Raw genomic sequence first — 19,046 nt, forward strand, 5'->3', positions numbered from 1 at the left:
GTCTCCCACGCCTGGCCCGGGCCCCCCGCGCCCCGCAGCCGCTGGTGCGTTCCCACCCGCCCGGCTGCCGCCCCCCCCCGCGCCCCCCGCCCGGGGCCCGCAGGAGGGCGGGTGGCGCGGCCGGGGCTTGGCGTGAAAATGATCAAGGGCCGCGGGCAGCGCCGGAGCGCAGCGCCCGTCTGATGCTGCCCGCCCGGAGGCCCCGTCGAACAAAGGCGGCATTGAGGCCCCGGCTGCGCCCCCCCCGCGCCCCCCGCCCCGAGCTGGCATCTTGGCGCGACATTAATGAACTCGCCTGTTTGTGCTCCCCCGGCCCCTCTCTCCTCCCACCGCCCGGGGGGCACCGTATATATCCATCCCTCCTCGCCCGCCTCGGGCATTTCGGGGGCTCCCCCCTCCTGCCCCCCTTTGCCCGCCCAGGGATGGAGCGAGGAGGGAAGAGGACACCGGGCACTCTCCTCGGGGTCCGCCTGGTCCACTCCGTGCTGCTGCCGCTGCTGCCGCTGCTGCAGCTGGCAGGAGGGGCCCCCCTAGGCCAGGGGCTGTACCCCATGCCAGCCGGCGTCCTGCAAGGTCAGTGGGGCACGGGGACGGGGCATCTTTGCGGGAGGGTTTGGCTGCGGACGGGGCGGCTGTAGGAGCCGAGACTCCAGGGTTCACTCTCAGGAAGGTGGGGAAGCACAAGCAGGATGCCCAGGTCCCTGGCAAAGCCCCCCATGCCCATGCTGCCTGGACTGGGTGGCAAATGCTGCCCGTGGCACCTGGGGACATCGGGGTTGCAGGGAGCGGTGTGGTTCATGCCCCATGGCCACCAGCTCTCCCTCCTGCCCCAGGTACCTGTGCCAGCCCTGGGGGACCCTCTGCCAGGGCATGGCCAGCAGGAGGGCGGCTGTGGGTGGGTACAGGTGGGCACAGGTACGGGCACAGGTGGGGATGCACATACAGGGCACGCACAGGACTGCACACACATGGGCACACGCAGGGACATGCAGACATGGGCACACAGACCCTGGCACACACAAGTAAGCACCCAGGGCGTGGGCACAGGTGTGCACAGAGGTGCATGCACACGGACACGCATGGGCACACGGGGGCACACCTGCCCAGGCTCACACCCTGCTCTGTGCCCACCTTTGCACATGTGTGTTCACAGGGTCTCCACATGCAGCAGGCACACATAGGCCCGGGCAAACACCCTTCCCACACCATGTGCCCATGTGCCAACCCCACCAGGGAGGTGACAGTCGTGCCTGTCACACTAGGCAATGCCAATGGGTGACAGGTCATGCCCAGCCTGGCTCCCACCATGGAGATCTCGGGGCATGGGCACCAGGCGGGCTGGGGACACCCCACGGCCACGGTGGGGGGCAGTGGTGGGGGCACCGGGGATCTGAGTGCCCTGCATGTGCCTGGCAGCGCTGTCGAGCCGGGGGACGCTGGTGCTGGAGGCGGCGCTGAGGAGCGCACTGCTGGCGCTGGAGCGGGCGCTGGCCGAGCAGCAGCGGCAGCGGGGTGCCTGCGGGCTCTGTGCCTCCTGCCTCTTCCCCCCCTGCGCCAACCTCACCCGCCACTGCCCACGTGAGTCACAGCCCCCTGGCCCCCATGGCCCCATCCCCAGGAGACGCTACCCAAACAGAGCCCAGCGTCCCCACCCAAACACTGCCCAGGGTCCCTATCCAAATACCACCCCATGCCCAGGAGACCCTACCCCAACACGGACCCATACCTGGAGACCCTAGGGTCCCTACCCAAAGCACCACCCCATCCCCTAGAAACCCTATCAAAATGACACCCCAAGACCCTACCCAAACAGTACCCCTTCCCCTGTAGGCTTTACCAAAACAGCACCCAAACTCCCAAAACATATCCCTAACTGCTAGAGATCCTACCAGAACACCACCCACACACCCTACCCAAGCAGTTCCCCATCCTCTCTAGATCCTACCCAAACATCACCTGGAGCCCTGCCCAAAACATTGCCCGATCCCTCGTCTCCTTCCCAGAGATCCCCCCCAAAACATATCCCAGCACTCAGGAGACCCTACCAAAACATGCCAACACTGCAGCCCCATCATGCCCCCTTCCCACCCACCCCAAAGCGGAGCCCAGGGTGGCCCAGGCGGAGTTGGGCAGGAGGCAGGGAGGACATGGGGATGCCCATAGCCCTGCTGTCCTTGCAGCGCCAGCCGTACCCCCCGCCATGCCCCCCAGCTGCCAGGCCCTGCTGGATGCCCAGGCGCTGCCCGAGCTGCCCCAGCGCAACTGGGCACTGAGCCAGGCTTGTGCCCCCTACCAGCGCCTGTGCCCACCCGAGGGGGCCCAGCACACCTGCACCCCGCTCAGCGCCCGGCTCTGCCGCCACCGCCTCCAGGAGTGCCGTGAGTGGGCACCCGCATCGTCCCTGGCTCCTCCCAGAGAAGGGAGACCCTACAATAACAAATGGGGCACCCTAGGGATCACCTGGGATTGCCTGGAGGGGATATGGGGCATTGGGGGTGACAGGCGGTGCTGGGGTGCGGGCAGACCGGGGAGGTGGGGGTACGGTAGGGTGATGGGGGATCCCTGGTGGGACGGGAGATTGCGGGGGTTGGAGGGATCTGAGGTGAGAGGTGGAGATTTGGGCGATGGAGGCACTGGGAGCAATGAGTGGATTGGGGGACACGGGGTGTTGAAGGGTGATGGAGAATCTGGGGTGGGAGAGGGGAGTGTGGGGCAACGGGGCAAGGGGGGGTGACGGAGAGATTGGGGACACCAAGTCACTGGGCATGACAAGCACTCCTGGAGTGGTACAGGGGTGCTTGTTTGGGATGATGGGAGTCTGGGGGGCACTGAAAGGAACCAGGGGGAATTGGGGACAACAGAGATGTAGTGGTGACATCAGGGGGTGTCCCCCCACATGCCATGACAGCCTTTCCCACAGGGATGGCAGCCGCAGCCCCGGGCCCTGACGCACCAGCAGAGGCGGCTGTGCCAGGTGAGCGGGGGCGGTCCCGCTGTGCCCACGCCACCCCCCCACCACGCCGGCGGGCGCCCCTGGCCCCCCGGTTGCCTGCTGGGCCGGGGGGCAGAGGTTAGCGTCGGCAGCTGCCGGGCCGCGGGGTGCCCCCGGCCCACCGCCCGCTCGCCTCCGTGAGCACAATGAGGCTTGACAGCATGCCCGGCGCGGCCTGACCCCCTCGGGGGCTGCCCGCCACCCCCTCCGCTGGCCACGGCCATCCCAGCACTGCTGTGCCCAGCCACCCCGTGCCCACCTGGGAAATGGGGCGTCCTGGCAGCGGGGCTGCAGGACCCCCCTCTCCCCCTGCTTTGTCTCCCAGGGAGCTGTGGGCACCGCGGGGGCCCCCAAGCTAACGCCACGGCCCTGCGAGGACGGATCATGGGTGGCAGCGCGGCCCCGCGGGGGGCCTGGCCCTGGCTGGTGTCGGTGCGGCTCCACGGGGAAATGATGTGCGGAGGGGTGCTGGTGGGGCACTCCTGGGTCCTCACCGCAGCCCACTGCTTTGCCGGGTATGGCGGGGGGCACGGCAACATAGGGATGATGTCCCTGCAGAGGGGGGCATGGGGTGACACCCCTGTCACCCCTGTAACTCACTGCCCCTCACCCCGCCAGGAACCGGAACGAGCTGGCGTGGACGGTGGTGGTGGGCGACCATGAGCTGGGCAAGCCGGACGCAGGCGAGCGGGCAGTGCCCGTCCGGCGCATCCTGCCTCACCCCAAGGTCAGTGGAGGTGGGCACCCCTTTGACCTCCCTGTGCCTGCCCTAGGGCCCCCCAGTGACACCCCCCCATCTCCTTCCAGTTTAACCCCAAGACATTTCACGGGGACCTGGCGCTGCTGGAGCTGGCAGTGCCGCTGGCCCCATCGCCCACCGTCAGCCCCGTGTGCCTGCCCAGCGGCGCCGCGGAGCCCAGCCCCGGCACCGCCTGCTATATCGCAGGCTGGGGCTCCCTCTACGAAGGTAGGTGCCACCCCGACACCCGTGGGGTCTCTGGGGCATCCCCCTCAGTGCCCTCTCTGGTGCCCAGTGCCAATGCACCGAGTCAGGGCAGGGAGGTGCAAAAGAGAGGGGGGTGTCCAGGCTCGGGGACCCCATAACGGGTGCCTTGCCTGGCAGAGGGGCCAGCGGCTGATGTGGTGATGGAGGCGCGAGTGCCCCTGCTCAGCCAGGAGACGTGCCGGGGTGCCCTGGGCAGGGACATGCTCACCAGCGCCATGTTCTGTGCTGGGTACTTGTCCGGGGGCATCGACTCCTGCCAGGTAATGCCCAGAACTGGGGGGCTGCCAGCCCCCCAGCTCAAAAACCCTTCATGGCACACGGTGCTGGGCATGCGCCACAGCCTGGCACAGCCCAGCAGCACAGTTGGGGTCCCGGCCCAGACCGATGCACGGGCATCCCCCCCCACAGGGTGACTCAGGGGGCCCGCTGGCATGCCAGGACCCCTCCTCGCACCGCTTCGTCCTCTACGGTATTACCTCGTGGGGCGACGGCTGCGGCGAGCGGGGTAAACCGGGCGTCTACACCCGCGTCGCTGCCTTCGCAGACTGGCTCAGCCTCCAGATGGACCGTGAGTGCCGCCGGACCTGTCGGGGGGGACGGAGATGCCCAGGGTGCTGTGGGGATACATTGCCCCGCGGGGGTGGGGTCAGCACCTCATGGCAGCCCTGGTGCCCTCGCAGCCGCCCCCGGCAGCCGGGAACCGAGCTGCTTCGACCTGCTGGCACTGGCCCAGCTGCCCCCCGAGCAGCAGCCGCCCGAGCGCGCCCGCCTCTGCGCCTTCTATGCTGGGTCCTGCCAGGCCCCCCAGGGCCGAGCCGCCTGCACCCGCCTGTCTGAGGAGACCTGTCGCGCCAGGACGAGACGATGCGGTGAGTCGGGGGGTCATGCTGGGGTGAGGGTGAGGGGTGGGACCCCGTTCCTGGCAGCGTGGGGCTGGCGTGATGCTGGGGCCATGGCTCTCCCACTGCACCCGCAGAGCTGCACTCCTACGCCCAGACCTTGGTGGATCTCCTGCGCCAGGCTGGGGACTTCATCCGAAACCAGTTCGACTTCTCCTTCCTCACCCGCGCCCTGCCCCAGCTCCTGGGCAAGATCTACGGGCACTTCTTCCCCCGCCGCGTCCGCAGGGATGCCCCAGGTACCCTCCCGGGCTGGGCCACGCCGTGCCCGCTTGGGGTCCCACCAGCCCCCCCATGCCAGTGGTGGGGCACCAGCAGCCTGCCCTGGCACCCCCATGGGGCTCCCCTACCCCTTGTCCCTCCTGTCCCCTTCTTGTCGCCGCAGGCCCGGCTGTGGCAGGGGGCCAGCCCAGCCCCACGGCGGAGGGACCCCGGAGACCCCCCACCAGGTGAGGCATGGTGGGCCGTGAGACAAGGGGGCTAAAGGGTTTGGGGAGGTGGGCAAGATGCCCATGGGTGCTGACATGGCTTTTTGGGGTTCTGCTCTTCCTGCAATCAGGGCACACCCACACAGAGGTGGGCACAGGCCCCCGGGGTGCCCAGGGCCAGCCGGGTCCCACTAGGGGTGTGCAGGGCGGGGGGTGGCACTGCCCAGGGGACAGGTGCCACCGGGCGCCTGCCTGAGCTCGCCCTGCTGTGCTTGCAGGCGGGGGGCTGGGTGGCCGCCCCCCTTCGCAGGGCTCTTTGGGGCCGTGGGACCCCAGCTGCAGGACTGGGTGGAGGCGCTGAGGGCCATGGCAGGGGGCAGCCCGCCGGCGCCCACCCCGGACGGGGGGCAGCTCCCCGGGGAGACGTGGATCTTCTTGCAGGTATTTGGGGAGGGATGGGCTGGGGGAGGCCCCTGCCCCTCTGGTGACAGTGCCACCAGGGACCAAAGCCCAGCAGTTCCCCCATCTCCTCTCCTGACATCTCTTGGGCCCATCGTCCCCTGTGCAGCCACGGAGGTGGCATCTCCCACTCTGCCATCACAGAGGGGCATCTCACCCTCCCCGGCTGAAACCAGTGCTCCCAGTCCAACTAGTGCAGAGCCAGCCATGGGTCTGACCCTGTAGCTTAGGATCTGACCCAACGCAACCATAAAGACATTGTGTGTCCTCAATGCCCTGTTCAACACCAGTCCAGCCATGCCCTGTGCTCTGCCACTCTGCACCTGGCCATGCCCACGGGTGCCCCACCATCCACCCTGTCCCCCCTTCCCTTCAGCAGGGCGAAGAGGTGGTGGAGGAGCTGGTGGGACAGGGACGAGCCTTCCTCGCCCAGCTGCGGGCAGAGCTGGACCTCAGCACCCCTCTTGAAGCCACGGAGCTGCGATGGGCACCCAGAGAGCTGGCGGGGACGCCCGTGCCAAGCTGTGAGCCCCGGGAGCTGGGGGGGCTGGGGCCGACGGGGCAGTGGGGTATCCATCCGCTGGCGGCTCCGTGCCTAGGCAGTGCCCACCGGCCACGTCCCCACCAGGGTTTTCACACCTCTCTCAGTGGCAGAGTCCGTGCCGAGGGAGAAACGTGAGCTGGTGCCCACAGAGCTGCCGCGGGTAGAGGAGGAGGAGGAGGAGGGGGAGGCAGGCACAGGCAGAGGTAAGTGCCCCGCAGCCCCCAGCCACTGCAGGATGCCACATGCCACCATGGGGACGGTGGCAAGCCTTGGCTTCGCACCCTGGTCCCAGGGCTAGTTGTCCCATGTCGGTGGGACAGCCCTCGGCCATACCCCCCTCCACAGGGACCTTCTGCCCCTGCTCCCCCAGCATCCCCAGAACATGGGTGCTCCTCCCCGGGGTGGGCAGCAGCATGGTGCCCCCGTGACATCCCACCCGTCCGCACACCCCTGATGTCCCCTCTCCCTCTCTCTCCTGCCCATCCCTGGGGTTGCAGCCTGCCCCGGCCTCAACGAGTCAGTGGTGCGGGTGGGTGCGGTGCGGGAGCTGTACGCCTGGGTGCTACGGGTGCCCGAACCGGACCTGGCCATGACCTTCCAGCAGGTGAGTGCCCCATCCAGCTGCTCCGAGCCCCCTGCCCCGGCAGCCAGGCGGTGCCACCCCCAGACCATCACCGTCCCGCCGTTCCCCCCAGCTCACCTGGGACTCACAGTGTTGTCATCTCCCCACAGATCCTGGTGGACTTGGGCTCCAAAAATGCCAAGGGGCTGTACCGGGCGCAGGTGCGGGCCACGGTGGGGGGCCGCCCCACGGCCTTCACTGGCCTCGTGGGGCTGGAGACCGACTCGCTGGCCCGCAGCATGCCTGGCCTCGTCGCTCTGGCGCTTGAGGCACTGAAAACCTAACGGTGCCTGCGGTGCCCTGGGGCACCATGCCAGCATGGGGATGAGGTGCTGGGGCAGGGGTCTCTCATGTCCTTCAAACACAGCTCCCTCCCCAGCTCAGGCTTTTCCACCCTTTTGTCCCCCATTGTGCCTCAGTTTCCCTCTTCCCACCAGCATTGCCCAACCTCCCCAGGGCAATGGGGTGCCAGGCAGCACCTGGAGCATCTCAGCCGGGGATCACAGCCCTCCTCTTCCCTGGGACCCCCACCTTGGCAAGCTCACCCCCACCCCATTTTCCCTAGAGGCACTCGGGCTGTTATTTATTTGTACAGAGAAAGGTTTATTTTTCAATAAAGAAGGGCTCTATTTTCCAGTAGCTGGTGAGCGTGAAGCGAGTGCTGTGCCACACGGTGCCAGTGAGGCGGGTGCTGGCGGGGGGACTTTCCATGGGGAATAAGACATCCCATTGTATCCCCCTTCCATTCCCCTGTTCCCTAAAGCGATGCCCCCAGCCTCGGTTCCTGCCCCTGGCATTGGTGCTATGCTTAGCCTGAAGGGTCGGGCACCCCTCCTGCCCACCGCAGCGCCGGTGCCCACCCCTGGTGCCACCCCGCCGGGGACCCACAGGAAACCTCCTGCCGGGGCAGACGCCGAACGTGCCCTGGGCCAGCGGCGAGTGCTGGGGTGGTGCCACCCCTGTGCTTGGGCATCGGTGGGTGCCAACCCCTCCTGCTCCTGGGGAGCCTGCTGCCCCCGAGCAGCATCGCTGGGGCTGCTGAGCAGCGGGGAAGGGATCACTCCTGTGCTGGGGTGCCCAGGCGCAGGGTGATGGGCTGACACCCGCCGGGCTGGCGAGGCCAGCTGCGCCTGCCCGTCTCCCCTTCCCTGGCCACGGGGGTGCCGGAAGAGAGAGGTGGGAGCGGGTATCCGGTCCGGCACCCTTCCCCCTCGGCACCTGGCACCATCCATCTCCCGGTCCGGCCGGCAGCCGGACATCCGCTTGGCCAGGCCAGGCGGGGAGGTGGCCAGGCCCTGGCGCTGTGCGAGGGCACCGCGGGCACCGCATGGGGGACCTGCCGGCGCGGCTGGCCCTGCTCGGGGCGCTGGTGCTGTCGGGTGAGCAGGGCCCCAGGGTCTTGGGCACGGGGTTGCCCCATTGCTGGGGGGTTCTGGGCCCCCTTGATGGGGTTGGTGGGGGGCGATGGTGGCAGGGTCCAAGCTGGGCAGAAGTGCCCCCAGGGCTGCATTTTGGGCATTGCCTGGCGGAGTCCCATCACTGAGCATCCCCTGCGCCTCCGTCCCGGCTGTGCCACCCGCAGCCGTGTCCCTGCCTGGGCCATGTGTCTGTCTGTCTGTCTGTGCACAGCGGGGCTGCATCCCTGCCCGTGTCCCTGTGTGCCGGCGTATGAGTCCATCTGTCCGTGCACAGTGCGCTGTGTCTGTGTGTCCCTGTGCGTGCCTGCCTGTCTGTGTGCACACTGACACCGCGTCCGTGACGACATGTCCCTGCCCGTACCGGGTCCATGTCCATGCGTCCGTGTCCACGGGTGCCTCTGTGCGCATCCACCTACGTGCACAGTGCCACTGCGTCTGTACCCAAGTGTCTCGTGGCTGTGTGTCCCTGTGTGTGCTGGGTCTGTATCTGTGTGTCCCTCCGTGCCCGTGCCCGCATCCTCGTCCCATGCCCATGTGTGCCTATGTGCCCCCGCACGTGTGTCATTCCCGCATGTCCTGTGTCCATGCCCCTGGGCAGCACAGACATGCAGTGTCCTGGTCTCCTCCTGTCTCCTCCATCCTTACACCACCCTGCCCTCACCAAGCATCCCTGGGGGGTGGCATTGGGCGCAGTAACCCCCCCAGCCCCACCCCAGTCTGCCTGACCCCACACTCCCAGGCGGGCTCTGCATGAACCAGGAGGAGCGGCTCATCCACCACCTCTTCGAAGAGAAGGGCTACAACAAGGAGGTGCGCCCCGTCACCTCCACTGACCAGGTCGTGGATGTCTACCTGGCCCTCACCCTCTCCAACCTCATCTCGCTGGTGAGCCCCAGAGGGCAGTGCCCGCCGTGGGGTGCCCTCCAGCCATGCTTCACCCAGGGGACTGGCTGGGTGGGGGGAGCCCTGGGGCCGCTGCCCTGAACCCTGGCTGATGTTGGGGGTACTGGGTTAGGGCGGATGGCTGCTGGGCATGGCCCTGCCATCTCACTGCCCCACGCTGCCCCATGCTGTCATTGCAGAAAGAGGCGGACGAGACGCTCACCACCAACGTATGGCTCGAGCACGTGAGTAGGGACAGGCGTCAGCGTCAGTTGTGCCCTGAGGCACGGGCAACAGGGTGGCCCAGCATGGTGAGGGGGTGACCCGGGGATTGCCCCCTCCAGGGCTGGACCGATTACCGCCTGCAGTGGAACAAGTCCGAGTTTGGGGACATCAAGGTGCTCCGCCTGCCGCCAGACATGCTGTGGCTGCCTGAGATAGTCCTGGAGAACAAGTAAGCCGTGCCTCAGTTTCCCCTCCTGAAGCCCCCCCAGGCATGCCCAGGGCTCCCCCTGCCCCTTCGCTGGCCCCGCCATCACTTGGTGCTCTCCCGGCGCAGCAACGACGGGCTCTTCGAGATTGCCTACTACTGCAACGTCCTCATCTATGACACGGGCTATGTCTACTGGCTGCCACCTGCCATCTTCCGCAGTGCCTGTCCCATCAATGTCGACTTCTTCCCCTTCGACTGGCAGAACTGCACCCTCAAATTCAGGTGCCGGGGGGGTGGCTGGGGCAGGACAGGGCAGGGGTGGGCAGCAGGGTGGGTGACCCAGTCCCCTGCGCTGCCTGCTGCTGCCAGCACCTTCCCTTGCTGTTGGGGTGCAGCAAGGTGGGGGTTTGCAGGTGACTCGGTGGCCCCATCATGCTGGAGGTCAGAGTGGGTGGGTGGTGGGTAACAAGCAGCAGGCGCAGCCCCTCACCGCTGTCCCCCCCGGCCGTGGGCCAGCTCGCTGGCATACAGTGCCCTGGAGATCAGCATGCACTTGAAGCATGATAGCGACCCGAACGTGGGCAAGTATTACCCGGTGGAGTGGATCATCATCGACCCCGAAGGCTTCACAGGTAATGCTTGTGCTCTCTGCCATGTCCTGTGGCAGCGGGACCCCCTGTCCAGGGCTTGGGGGCACCCTGGCATTGGGGCACCCTGCCATAGAGACACCAGAGTACCCAGGGCTTTGGGACCCTGGTACCCATCCCACCAGGCTTGGAACGGGGAGACCAGGTGCCGGTGGGGCTGGTGAGGATGGGCATGGTGGGGGGCCCCCATGCCACGCACTGTCCCATGTGCCCCGGCAGAGAACGGGGAATGGGAAATCATCCACCGCCCGGCCCGCAAGAACATCCACCCTGACAAGCCCCCCGAGAGCAGCGAGCACCAGGACATCACCTTCTACCTCATCATCAAGCGCAAGCCGCTCTTCTATGTCATCAACATCGTCACGCCCTGCATCCTCATTGCCTTCATGGCCATCCTCGTCTTCTACCTACCCGCCGACAGTGAGTGAGCCCCACGGCACCTGCACGGGGGGGGTCACCCCATGGGGCACCTCTATGTCCCACACCTGCACCAGGTCCTGGGACATGGGGACACCCTAATGCCCAGCACGGGGACATCACGGTACTGGGACACCCCCACGCAGGACACCATAATCCCAGCCAGGCACCCTGGCAGGGGCGTACTTGGGCACAAGGTACCCCATGTGGGACCCTGGGGTACCCCCATAATAGAAAACCCTGTATGGGGCACTGTATGTTGGGACAGTGGGAGAGCAATCCCAGCACTGGGCACACTGGGAGGGGGACCTGGGTTTAGCCCTGAGCTCACCTGCTCTCCAGGTGGTGAGAAGATGACCTTGGTGATCTCGGTGCTCCTGGCCCAGTCCGTCTTCCTTCTGCTCATCTCCCAGCGCCTGCCCGCCACCTCCCATGCCATCCCCCTCATCGGCAAGTGAGTCCTGGGCACCACTGGGTGCAGCGGGGACATCGCGGGGTCCCTGCAGTGCCAAAGGGCAGCTCTGCCTGTGCCCAGCCCCTGTGGCAATGCCAGCCCCAGGTCCATGCCCACCACAGGTACCTGCTTTTCATCATGTTGCTGGTGACAGCTGTGGTGATGATCTGCGTTGTGGTCCTCAACTTCCATTTCCGCACCCCCAGCACCCATATCATGTCCGACTGGGTCAAAGAGGTGAGCGGGGTGCTGGGCTGGGGTGGGTGACCTGGTGGGTGCAGGGGTGGCACCGTGCCCCACAGAGGGCATGGGACAGCACAGCCCTGGCATTGCATTGGGATGTCCCACCTGCGCCACCCCAAGGGGTTGCATGTCCAGGTTGGGGGCAGAAGGTGGGGATAAGGTGTCGTTGCACCGAGGGGGTGGCCGAGGGACCTGACACCACCTCCCGTGCCCCAGGTCTTCTTGGAGAGCCTGCCCCGCCTGCTGGGCATGTCGCAGCCGGCCGAGAGCCCGGCGGGTGCCCCGTGCATCCGGCGCTACAGCTCGGCCGGCTACATCGCCAAGGCGGAGGAGTACTTCAGCGTCAAGTCCCGCAGCGAGCTCATGTTCGAGAAGCAGTCGGAGCGGCACGGGCTGGCCAGCCGTGTCACCCCTGCCCGTGAGCCTCAGCCCCTCCACGGGGACATGGGGAAGAGTGGCAGAGCAGAGGGGGTGGCAGCCCCTTCGAGCCCGTCTCACTGCTCCCCTTGCCCCCAGGTTTGGCGCCCGCAGACACGTGCGAGGAGCAGCTCTATGAGCATGTAAAACCTGTTGTTGATGGTGCCAACTTCATCGTCAAGCACATGCGGGAGAAAAACAGCTACAATGAGGTGGGGGCCGTGGGCACGGGGGGTCAGAGGGGGCTCCTTGTGCCCGCTGTGCCCCCCGCTGCCCTGCTTCTGGCTCCTTCCCCAGGAGAAGGACAACTGGAACCGCGTGGCCCGGACCCTGGACCGCCTCTGCTTCTTCCTCATCACCCCCATGCTGGTGGTGGGCAGCCTCTGGATCTTCCTCATGGGCATCTACAACCACCCTCCGCCGATGCCCTTTGCCGGAGACCCCTATGACTACCGGGAGGAGAACAAGCGCTTCATCTAGCAGGGGGGGTCCCATGTGCCAGCCCCCCGCTCCTTCCCGCTCACCCATCTTGGCTTGGGAAAATAAAGCTGGGTGCTTCTCACCACAAGGTGCTGAGCTGGTGGCTGCTCTCGGTGTCCCCCCCTGGGCACGGTGCCCACCCTGAGTGCTGTGTGTGTGCCAGGGAGGGTGATGCCCACGCAGGGAATGGGTGCTGTTGGGTGTCCTGAGCAGTGGCTGGAAGGGGTGTTTCCCAGAGGGGATGCGGTGGTACCAGCCCTGCTACCCCCATTGGGCTGGGCACTCGGGACAGGATGGGCTGGGGAAGGGGATGGAGCCCCCCAGCATGGCACCATCCCCTGCGGACCCACTGCAGTGGGCAGAGATGCCATCAGTGCCCACATCACCCCCAGCCAGACCCACGAGTGTCCCCCCCGGCACACCCCATCCCACAGCACCCGGCTGGGGACCAAGAGAGGTGTCTCCTTCCCCGGCTCAGCAGCGAGACGCCAGGGCTCCGGTTTCAGGGGGCACAGCTGACGTCCCCCCACCGGCAGTGGCCCAGGACAGCTGTCACGTCCTCCCCGCTGAGCCAGGAATATCACCCCCCGCCCTTGACCCCCCTACATAGGGCCTGACAGGATTTGGACCCCCAAGGCGGGCATCACTCCCCAGGCTGATGTGGTGGGACTTGCCTGCCCCTTCCCCACCCTACACCCCAGGGGCAGCCACCACCATGGGGGGGGGACAGGGCACTGCTGGGGGTGCTTGCAGGGGGGCACCCCTTTTCCATAACCCATGGGCACTGCAGGTTTCTGCTGCAGGGAGATGCATCCCCCGGGGGGGACATGGGGAAACTGAGGCACGGGGGTCATTTTGCCCCCGGACCCAATTCCAACCCCCCCAGCACAAAATGCCAGAGGAGCTTCCCAGCAAACTGGCATCACCCTGCCGGCGGGGGGGCGTGGGTGGTCACCCGTCCCTCCCTGGCCCTCGTGGCTGTTGGGAACAGCTGACGGTGGCAGGGGACAGCTGTCCTGTCCCACCGGGCGCCAGGCCCAGAACACCGCCGTGCGGGCGGCCGAGCGGAGCCCCAGCCCCTGCGCCCCCCAGCACCGCCATGCGCTGCCACGGCCTCCTCCTCGCCCTCTGCACCCTGGCAGGTAAGGGGTGCCCGCCCCGGGGGGAGGTCTGGGGGGGGGGGGCATCCAGTCACCCCCTGCCTTTGCCCTTGGGGGTTTGTCACCCATGGGTGTACAGCGCCGAGCACCGTCCCACTGGCGTGTCCTCATGCTGGCAGCCCACTGTCCCCACATCCTGCCCTGGAGAGGTCCCTGGGGTGAGAGGAGTGGGGGTGGTGGGGGGGACGCAGACGCCCCCGCTTGCACGCGGGGACACTGATACTCACCATCAGGCACGCACAGCCGCGCGTGCACACCCACAGAAACACCCGCGTGGGCATTCCCTCCCCATGCACACCCCGTGCCTCCCCCCCCGCCATGCTGGCAGGTTCTGGGGGCATCGGTGCTCCCACCGTCCCCACCCCAGGGTGCCCCCATGGCATTTGCCCTCCCCAGGCGTGGCCTGTAGGAACCAGGAGGAGAAGCTGCTCCAGGACCTCATGACCAACTACAACCGGCACCTGCGCCCGGCCCTGCATGGGGACCAGATCATCGATGTCACCCTCAAGCTCACCCTCACCAACCTCATATCCCTGGTGAGAGACCCCCCCGGTCCCCATAGTGGGATGGGATTTGCCCCCACACATGGGGCAGAGACGGGCAGGGCGCTAAAGCCGTCTCCCCTCTTCCTTCCTTGCCAGAATGAGCGGGAGGAGACCCTCACCACCAACGTCTGGATCGAGATGGTGAGATCCCTCACCTCCAGCAGGATGTCCCCGGGCCACATTTGCATCTCAGGGTGTCACCCCGTGGAGGGCTGGCACTGTAACCTGCACCCCCTTCTGTGGGTGCCCCCAACTTAGCCCATTTTGGGGGCAGCATGGGACAGGCAGCTCACAAGCTCCCCCACCTCAGGGAGCACCATGACCCTCCCTCTTTGCTCCCCTTCCCCCAGCAATGGTCGGATTATCGCCTGCAGTGGGACCCCCAAAAATACGACAACATCCAGCTGCTGCGGGTGCCCTCCACCATGGTCTGGCTGCCCGACATCGTCCTGGAGAACAAGTGGGTGACTGGGCAATGGGGACATATCCCTGCACAGGGGGTGGCAGCTGCCCCCTCGGACATGGTTTGGGGCTGAGCCCACCCTTTCCCCCCCAGCATTGACGGGACGTTTGAAATCACCCTCTACACCAACGTGCTGGTGTCCCCCAGTGGCAGTATCTACTGGCTGCCCCCCGCCATCTACCGCAGCGCCTGCGCCATCCACGTCACCTATTTCCCCTTCGACTGGCAGAACTGCACCATGGTCTTCCAGTAAGCACCAGCTGGGCACGCGCAGGCACCATGGCACGTCCTCCTGGGACACAAGGGATTAGCATGGGATGTCCACCTTTGCCCTGGGGCAATGAGCCCCTGGGCAGACAAGTGCCACCTACCTGTCCCCTGGCACCCCATCGGTGGCAGGAGGCACCTTGGCCAAGCCAAGCACCCCAAAGCAGAGCTGGAGGTGGCCAGCGTGATCCGGTACCACACCGGCACCCTTTGCCCATCCAGCCCGCTGCATGCCATCCTGTGCCACCCCCTCGTCCCTCCCCAGGTCCCAGACGTACAGCGCCCACGAAATCAACCTGCTGCTGACGGTGGAGGAAGGCCAGACCGTGGAGTGGATCTCCATTGACCCCGAGGCTTTCACAGGTAACTCTGCGGCTGTCCCCGTGGCACAAGAGCATCCCCCCACGGGGGACACCCAACAGGCCTGGCGCTACGCCGGTGGCTGCCAAAAGCAGGGCTGTGGGGGCTATTAGCAGCTCCCGCCATTACGTGGGCACTTAAGTTATTAGTGGAAGCAGGAGTGTGGGAGAGATTTGTTTTTCTAGCCCCCCCGGCTCGGGGCTCTCACCGCCTGGCAGCCGCTCCCGGAGAGCACCGCTCCTGGGAGCTTGATTGATGCTGGGAACGTAGCTGTCACGGCCAAACGATGACGTTTTCCATCACATTTTAATTGCATATTGAAGGAACAAAATGCTTTTCGGGCAGCGAGATTTATTTTTTCATTACCGGCCCGAGCTGCGATTTTGATTGGGAAAAATCTATCGCTCCCGCAGACGGCGGGGGAAAACAGCACGCCGTCACCCAGCGTCACGCTCAGCTTCCCCCCGCGGCGCCATGGGGGCAGGGAGACAGGGGACCCCAGCCCCACACGTAAGGGGCTCAAGGTGCCCCATATGTGCCCGGCTGCCGCCTCCAACAGCTTTTTGGGGTATTTTGCCCGGGCACCCTGGCACGTGCCGCAGTGCTCATCTTCCTCCCCAGCGGCTCTAGCACCTTTCCCCACCCTGTGCCCAGGCTGGGTGCCCCATGGGGCCCACGCCGATCACCATCCCTCCCCTTCCTCCCCACCCTGGACTGGGGGGCTGGCAGCCCCAGTGCCCCCGGCAGGGCGGTGGGACTCACGTGGCACCGCTGTGTGGCAGAGAATGGCGAATGGGCCATCAAGCACCGCCCCGCTCGGAAGATCATCAATTCGGAGCGCTTCACCCCAGAGGACACCCAGTACCAGCAGGTCGTCTTCTACCTCATCATCCAGCGCAAGCCGCTCTTCTACATCATCAACATCATCGTGCCCTGCGTCCTCATCTCTGCCATGGCCGTGCTGGTCTACTTTCTGCCCGCCAAAGGTGCTCACTGGTGCTGTGCCCACGGGGGCACGGGGATGTGCAAGCGGGGCAGCGACAGGCGAGGAAGGGCTTATTGTCCCCTCTGTGCTTGGGGACCATCAGCGCCATCTCTCACCCACTCCCATGATATTTGGGGGGGGCTGAATTTCCAGGTACCCCTCAGTTAAAACCTCATGGCAGGACTTGGCCAGTTCAGTTTTGGGGTGGGGGCTTTTTGCCAAAGGAAGGCAATGCCCACACCACTGCCCCATGCCAACCTCTGCCTTCCCCTCTCCTTGGCAGCGGGTGGGCAGAAATGCACCGTCTCCATCAACGTCCTCCTGGCCCAGACCGTCTTCCTCTTCCTCATTGCCAAGAAGGTGCCTGAGACCTCCCAGGCTGTGCCTCTCATTGGGAAGTAAGTGATGCACGGGGCAGGGGTGCCAGCCCTGCTGTCACACTGTGCCAGCGGGGTCTCCAGGTGCTGTGCAGCAGCCAGTGCCCAGGGACAGGACCCTGGCACAGAAATAACCCCCAGCCCAGGCGGGGCTGGCACAGGGCTACCACGTGCCCGTGTCCCAGTCCCCAGTTTCCAGCCCAGGAGGGCACTGAGAAGGACCTTACATGCCCATAGCTTGTGACCCAGCAAGCCCACGTGAGGCCCTGTGCCCCCTCCCCAGGTACCTGACCTTCCTCATGGTGGTGACGGTGGTGATCGTGGTGAATGCTGTCATCGTCCTCAACGTCTCACTGAGAACGCCCAACACTCACTCCATGTCCCAGAGAGTGCGCCAGGTACCCGCTGTTGCTCCCCTACCCCTTACACATGGAGAATGGGGTGGGTATTTGGGGACCGAGGCCGTGTCCCTCGCAGAGCGGGGTGGCGGGCATGCCTTCATCTGAGTGCAAGTCCTGGCACAAAGAGGGACCCCCCAGATGTCCCCAAGGTACCACGCTGTGCCACCAAACCCCTCCAAGCCACTCGGAACGCTGGGGAGCAGCAGGTGCCAACACACCCAGATCCTGGTGGCACAAGGGTATCCCAAGGGGATGCTCCGGGCGATGCAAGGGGACCCAATCGCACCCATTGGGTGCCCTAGGCGGTGTGGCGGGGGTCAGGTCCCTGCAGGTGATGCTGTGCCCAGGTGTGCCTGCACCTCCTGCCCCGCTACCTGGGCATGCACATGCCAGAGGAGACGCCGGGGCCGCCGCGAGCCGCCCGGAGACGCAGCTCCCTGGGGCTCATGGTGAAAGCCGACGAGTACATGCTCTGGAAAGCCCGGACCGAGCTGCTCTTCGAGAAGCAGAAGGAGAGGGATGGGCTGATGAAAACCGTGCTGGAGAAGATTGGTGAGTGCCCCTGGGGGGTTGGCACCTCCCCGCGAGGCTGGGCGATGTGCCAGGTGGCCGGGAGCTCACTGGTGCCCACTGTGCCGGTTCCGCTGCCCGTAGGACGTGGCCTGGAGAGCAGCGATGCCCAGGACTTCTGCCAGAGCCTGGAGGAGGCAGGCCCTGACATCCGCGCCTGCGTGGACGCCTGCAACCACATCGCCAACGCCACGAGGGAGCAGAACGACTTCAGCAGCGTGAGTTGGGGCTGGGGGGAGAGGGACCCGCATGGGGGGCCGCAGGGGCAGCCCTTACCCCCCTCCTTGTGCCACTAGCAGGAGAGTGAAGAGTGGATCCTGGTGGGACGGGTGATCGACCGTGTCTGCTTCTTCATCATGGCCTCCCTCTTCGTGTGCGGCACCGTCAGCATCTTCCTCATGGCTCACTTCAACCAGGTGCCCGCCCTGCCCTTCCCCGGGGACCCCAAGCAGTACCTGCCGCAGTGATGCCCACAGGCGCCCACCAGCCCTCCTGCTGCCGGGACCGCCGGAGCCAGGGGCTGGACGCCCCCAAACCAGCCTGCCTGGCTGAGATCCCTGCGGGCACAGCCGCTCCTGGTGCCAAGCACAGAGGACTGGGGGTGGTGGGGCTCTGCCACCCCCCAGCAGTGGTGGTGATGGGGAAGGGGCGAACACGGGGTGGCCATGCTGTGCTGAACATGGAAGTAAAGCCTGCGACAGCCTCGCGAGCCTCCGTGACATCATTGCTGCATGCCCACTGATGGGGTTACCCCTCTCAGGCAGGCTGGATGTGCCACCCGTGCAGGCTCTAAGCCACACAGTCCTGTCCCAGCACCTCACAAGGGTGCTGAGAGTCAAGACAAGGGGGAACCGGAGCAGAGTCAGGCATCTGATGGGCCATGCACCAGTGCTGGCAGCAACAGCCACGTTACCCCACTGCAAATCCACAGCTTCAAGCCCAGGGCAAATGGGGCCCCTGGCATCCCTCGCCATGGCAATGGTGGCAACAGGGCAGGAATCACGTATACAGCCTCCCATCCCGGGGCAGCAACGGAGCCACGGATGGGATTAGGGGCAGGTAATTCCTCCCTCCATTTTTGCCCCGGCCATGGCTCTTGGGGGCAGCTGAATTGCTGTCCCTGCTCCCCAGCAAGCAGCTTTGGGGTGGGAAGACCCAGGGCCATCAGGGCAACCAAACCCCCCTTGGCAACCACCCTGCTATGAGCATCGTTACATGACTCCCTCCCCTGCCGGCCCTCCTTGCCCCATGGAATCATCTCCGTCAAGCACGGCCCCTTCCCCCCATCCCAGCGATGCCGCGTCCCCCCCGTGCCCCTCACTGACCTCGGGGCCCCCGCGGCTTTGTCCCTGCTGGCGGGGGAGATGCGGGAGGTCAGCCTGGGAACGGCGGCAGGCAGCGTCTGCTCCTCTGTGGTCCATCTCACGCCACCTGCGCCCGGCTCCGGGACGTGCTCTGTCTCCCCCAGCCTCGCTGTCCCAGCACCGGCTGCCTCTGCTGCTGCTGGTAGAAAACCAGCTGGTTACTGGCCGCGGCTGGCTCCTGGTGCTGCCTGCCAGAGGGCACGGATGGAGGAG

The 19,046-nt window shown here is 66.2% G+C and overlaps 3 protein-coding genes across 3 annotated transcripts; all 3 read left to right on the top strand.

Moving 5' to 3' along the window:
- Positions 1 to 422: 422 nt before the first annotated feature.
- On the top strand, positions 423 to 7,589 carry PRSS56 (serine protease 56). The gene is made up of 17 exons (XM_075157645.1): positions 423 to 573; positions 1,417 to 1,578; positions 2,181 to 2,378; positions 2,921 to 2,974; positions 3,318 to 3,507; positions 3,611 to 3,719; positions 3,800 to 3,959; positions 4,116 to 4,258; positions 4,407 to 4,566; positions 4,679 to 4,867; positions 4,975 to 5,136; positions 5,283 to 5,346; positions 5,604 to 5,766; positions 6,164 to 6,318; positions 6,440 to 6,531; positions 6,826 to 6,932; positions 7,061 to 7,589. The coding sequence occupies exons 1-17, from the start codon at positions 423 to 425 to the stop codon at positions 7,232 to 7,234; spliced, it is 2,433 nt and encodes an 810-aa protein (XP_075013746.1). The 3' UTR covers positions 7,235 to 7,589.
- Positions 7,590 to 8,259: 670 nt separating this feature from the next.
- Positions 8,260 to 12,424, top strand: CHRND (cholinergic receptor nicotinic delta subunit). The gene is made up of 12 exons (XM_075157646.1): positions 8,260 to 8,329; positions 9,108 to 9,253; positions 9,451 to 9,495; positions 9,595 to 9,704; positions 9,810 to 9,965; positions 10,200 to 10,315; positions 10,550 to 10,750; positions 11,090 to 11,201; positions 11,324 to 11,438; positions 11,661 to 11,862; positions 11,961 to 12,073; positions 12,159 to 12,424. Exons 1-12 carry the CDS (start codon positions 8,278 to 8,280, stop codon positions 12,339 to 12,341), a joined length of 1,551 nt encoding a protein of 516 aa, XP_075013747.1. The 5' UTR covers positions 8,260 to 8,277; the 3' UTR covers positions 12,342 to 12,424.
- Positions 12,425 to 13,440: 1,016 nt separating this feature from the next.
- On the top strand, positions 13,441 to 18,354 carry CHRNG (cholinergic receptor nicotinic gamma subunit). The gene is made up of 12 exons (XM_075157699.1): positions 13,441 to 13,483; positions 13,898 to 14,037; positions 14,143 to 14,187; positions 14,397 to 14,506; positions 14,603 to 14,758; positions 15,042 to 15,139; positions 15,919 to 16,122; positions 16,405 to 16,519; positions 16,782 to 16,896; positions 17,247 to 17,451; positions 17,554 to 17,687; positions 17,769 to 18,354. The coding sequence occupies exons 1-12, from the start codon at positions 13,441 to 13,443 to the stop codon at positions 17,934 to 17,936; spliced, it is 1,533 nt and encodes a 510-aa protein (XP_075013800.1). The 3' UTR covers positions 17,937 to 18,354.
- The last annotated feature ends 692 nt before the right edge of the window (positions 18,355 to 19,046 follow it).

The sequence above is a fragment of the Calonectris borealis genome, chromosome 9 (genome assembly GCF_964195595.1).
Source record: "Calonectris borealis chromosome 9, bCalBor7.hap1.2, whole genome shotgun sequence".
In the NCBI taxonomy this organism is placed as follows: domain Eukaryota; kingdom Metazoa; phylum Chordata; class Aves; order Procellariiformes; family Procellariidae; genus Calonectris; species Calonectris borealis.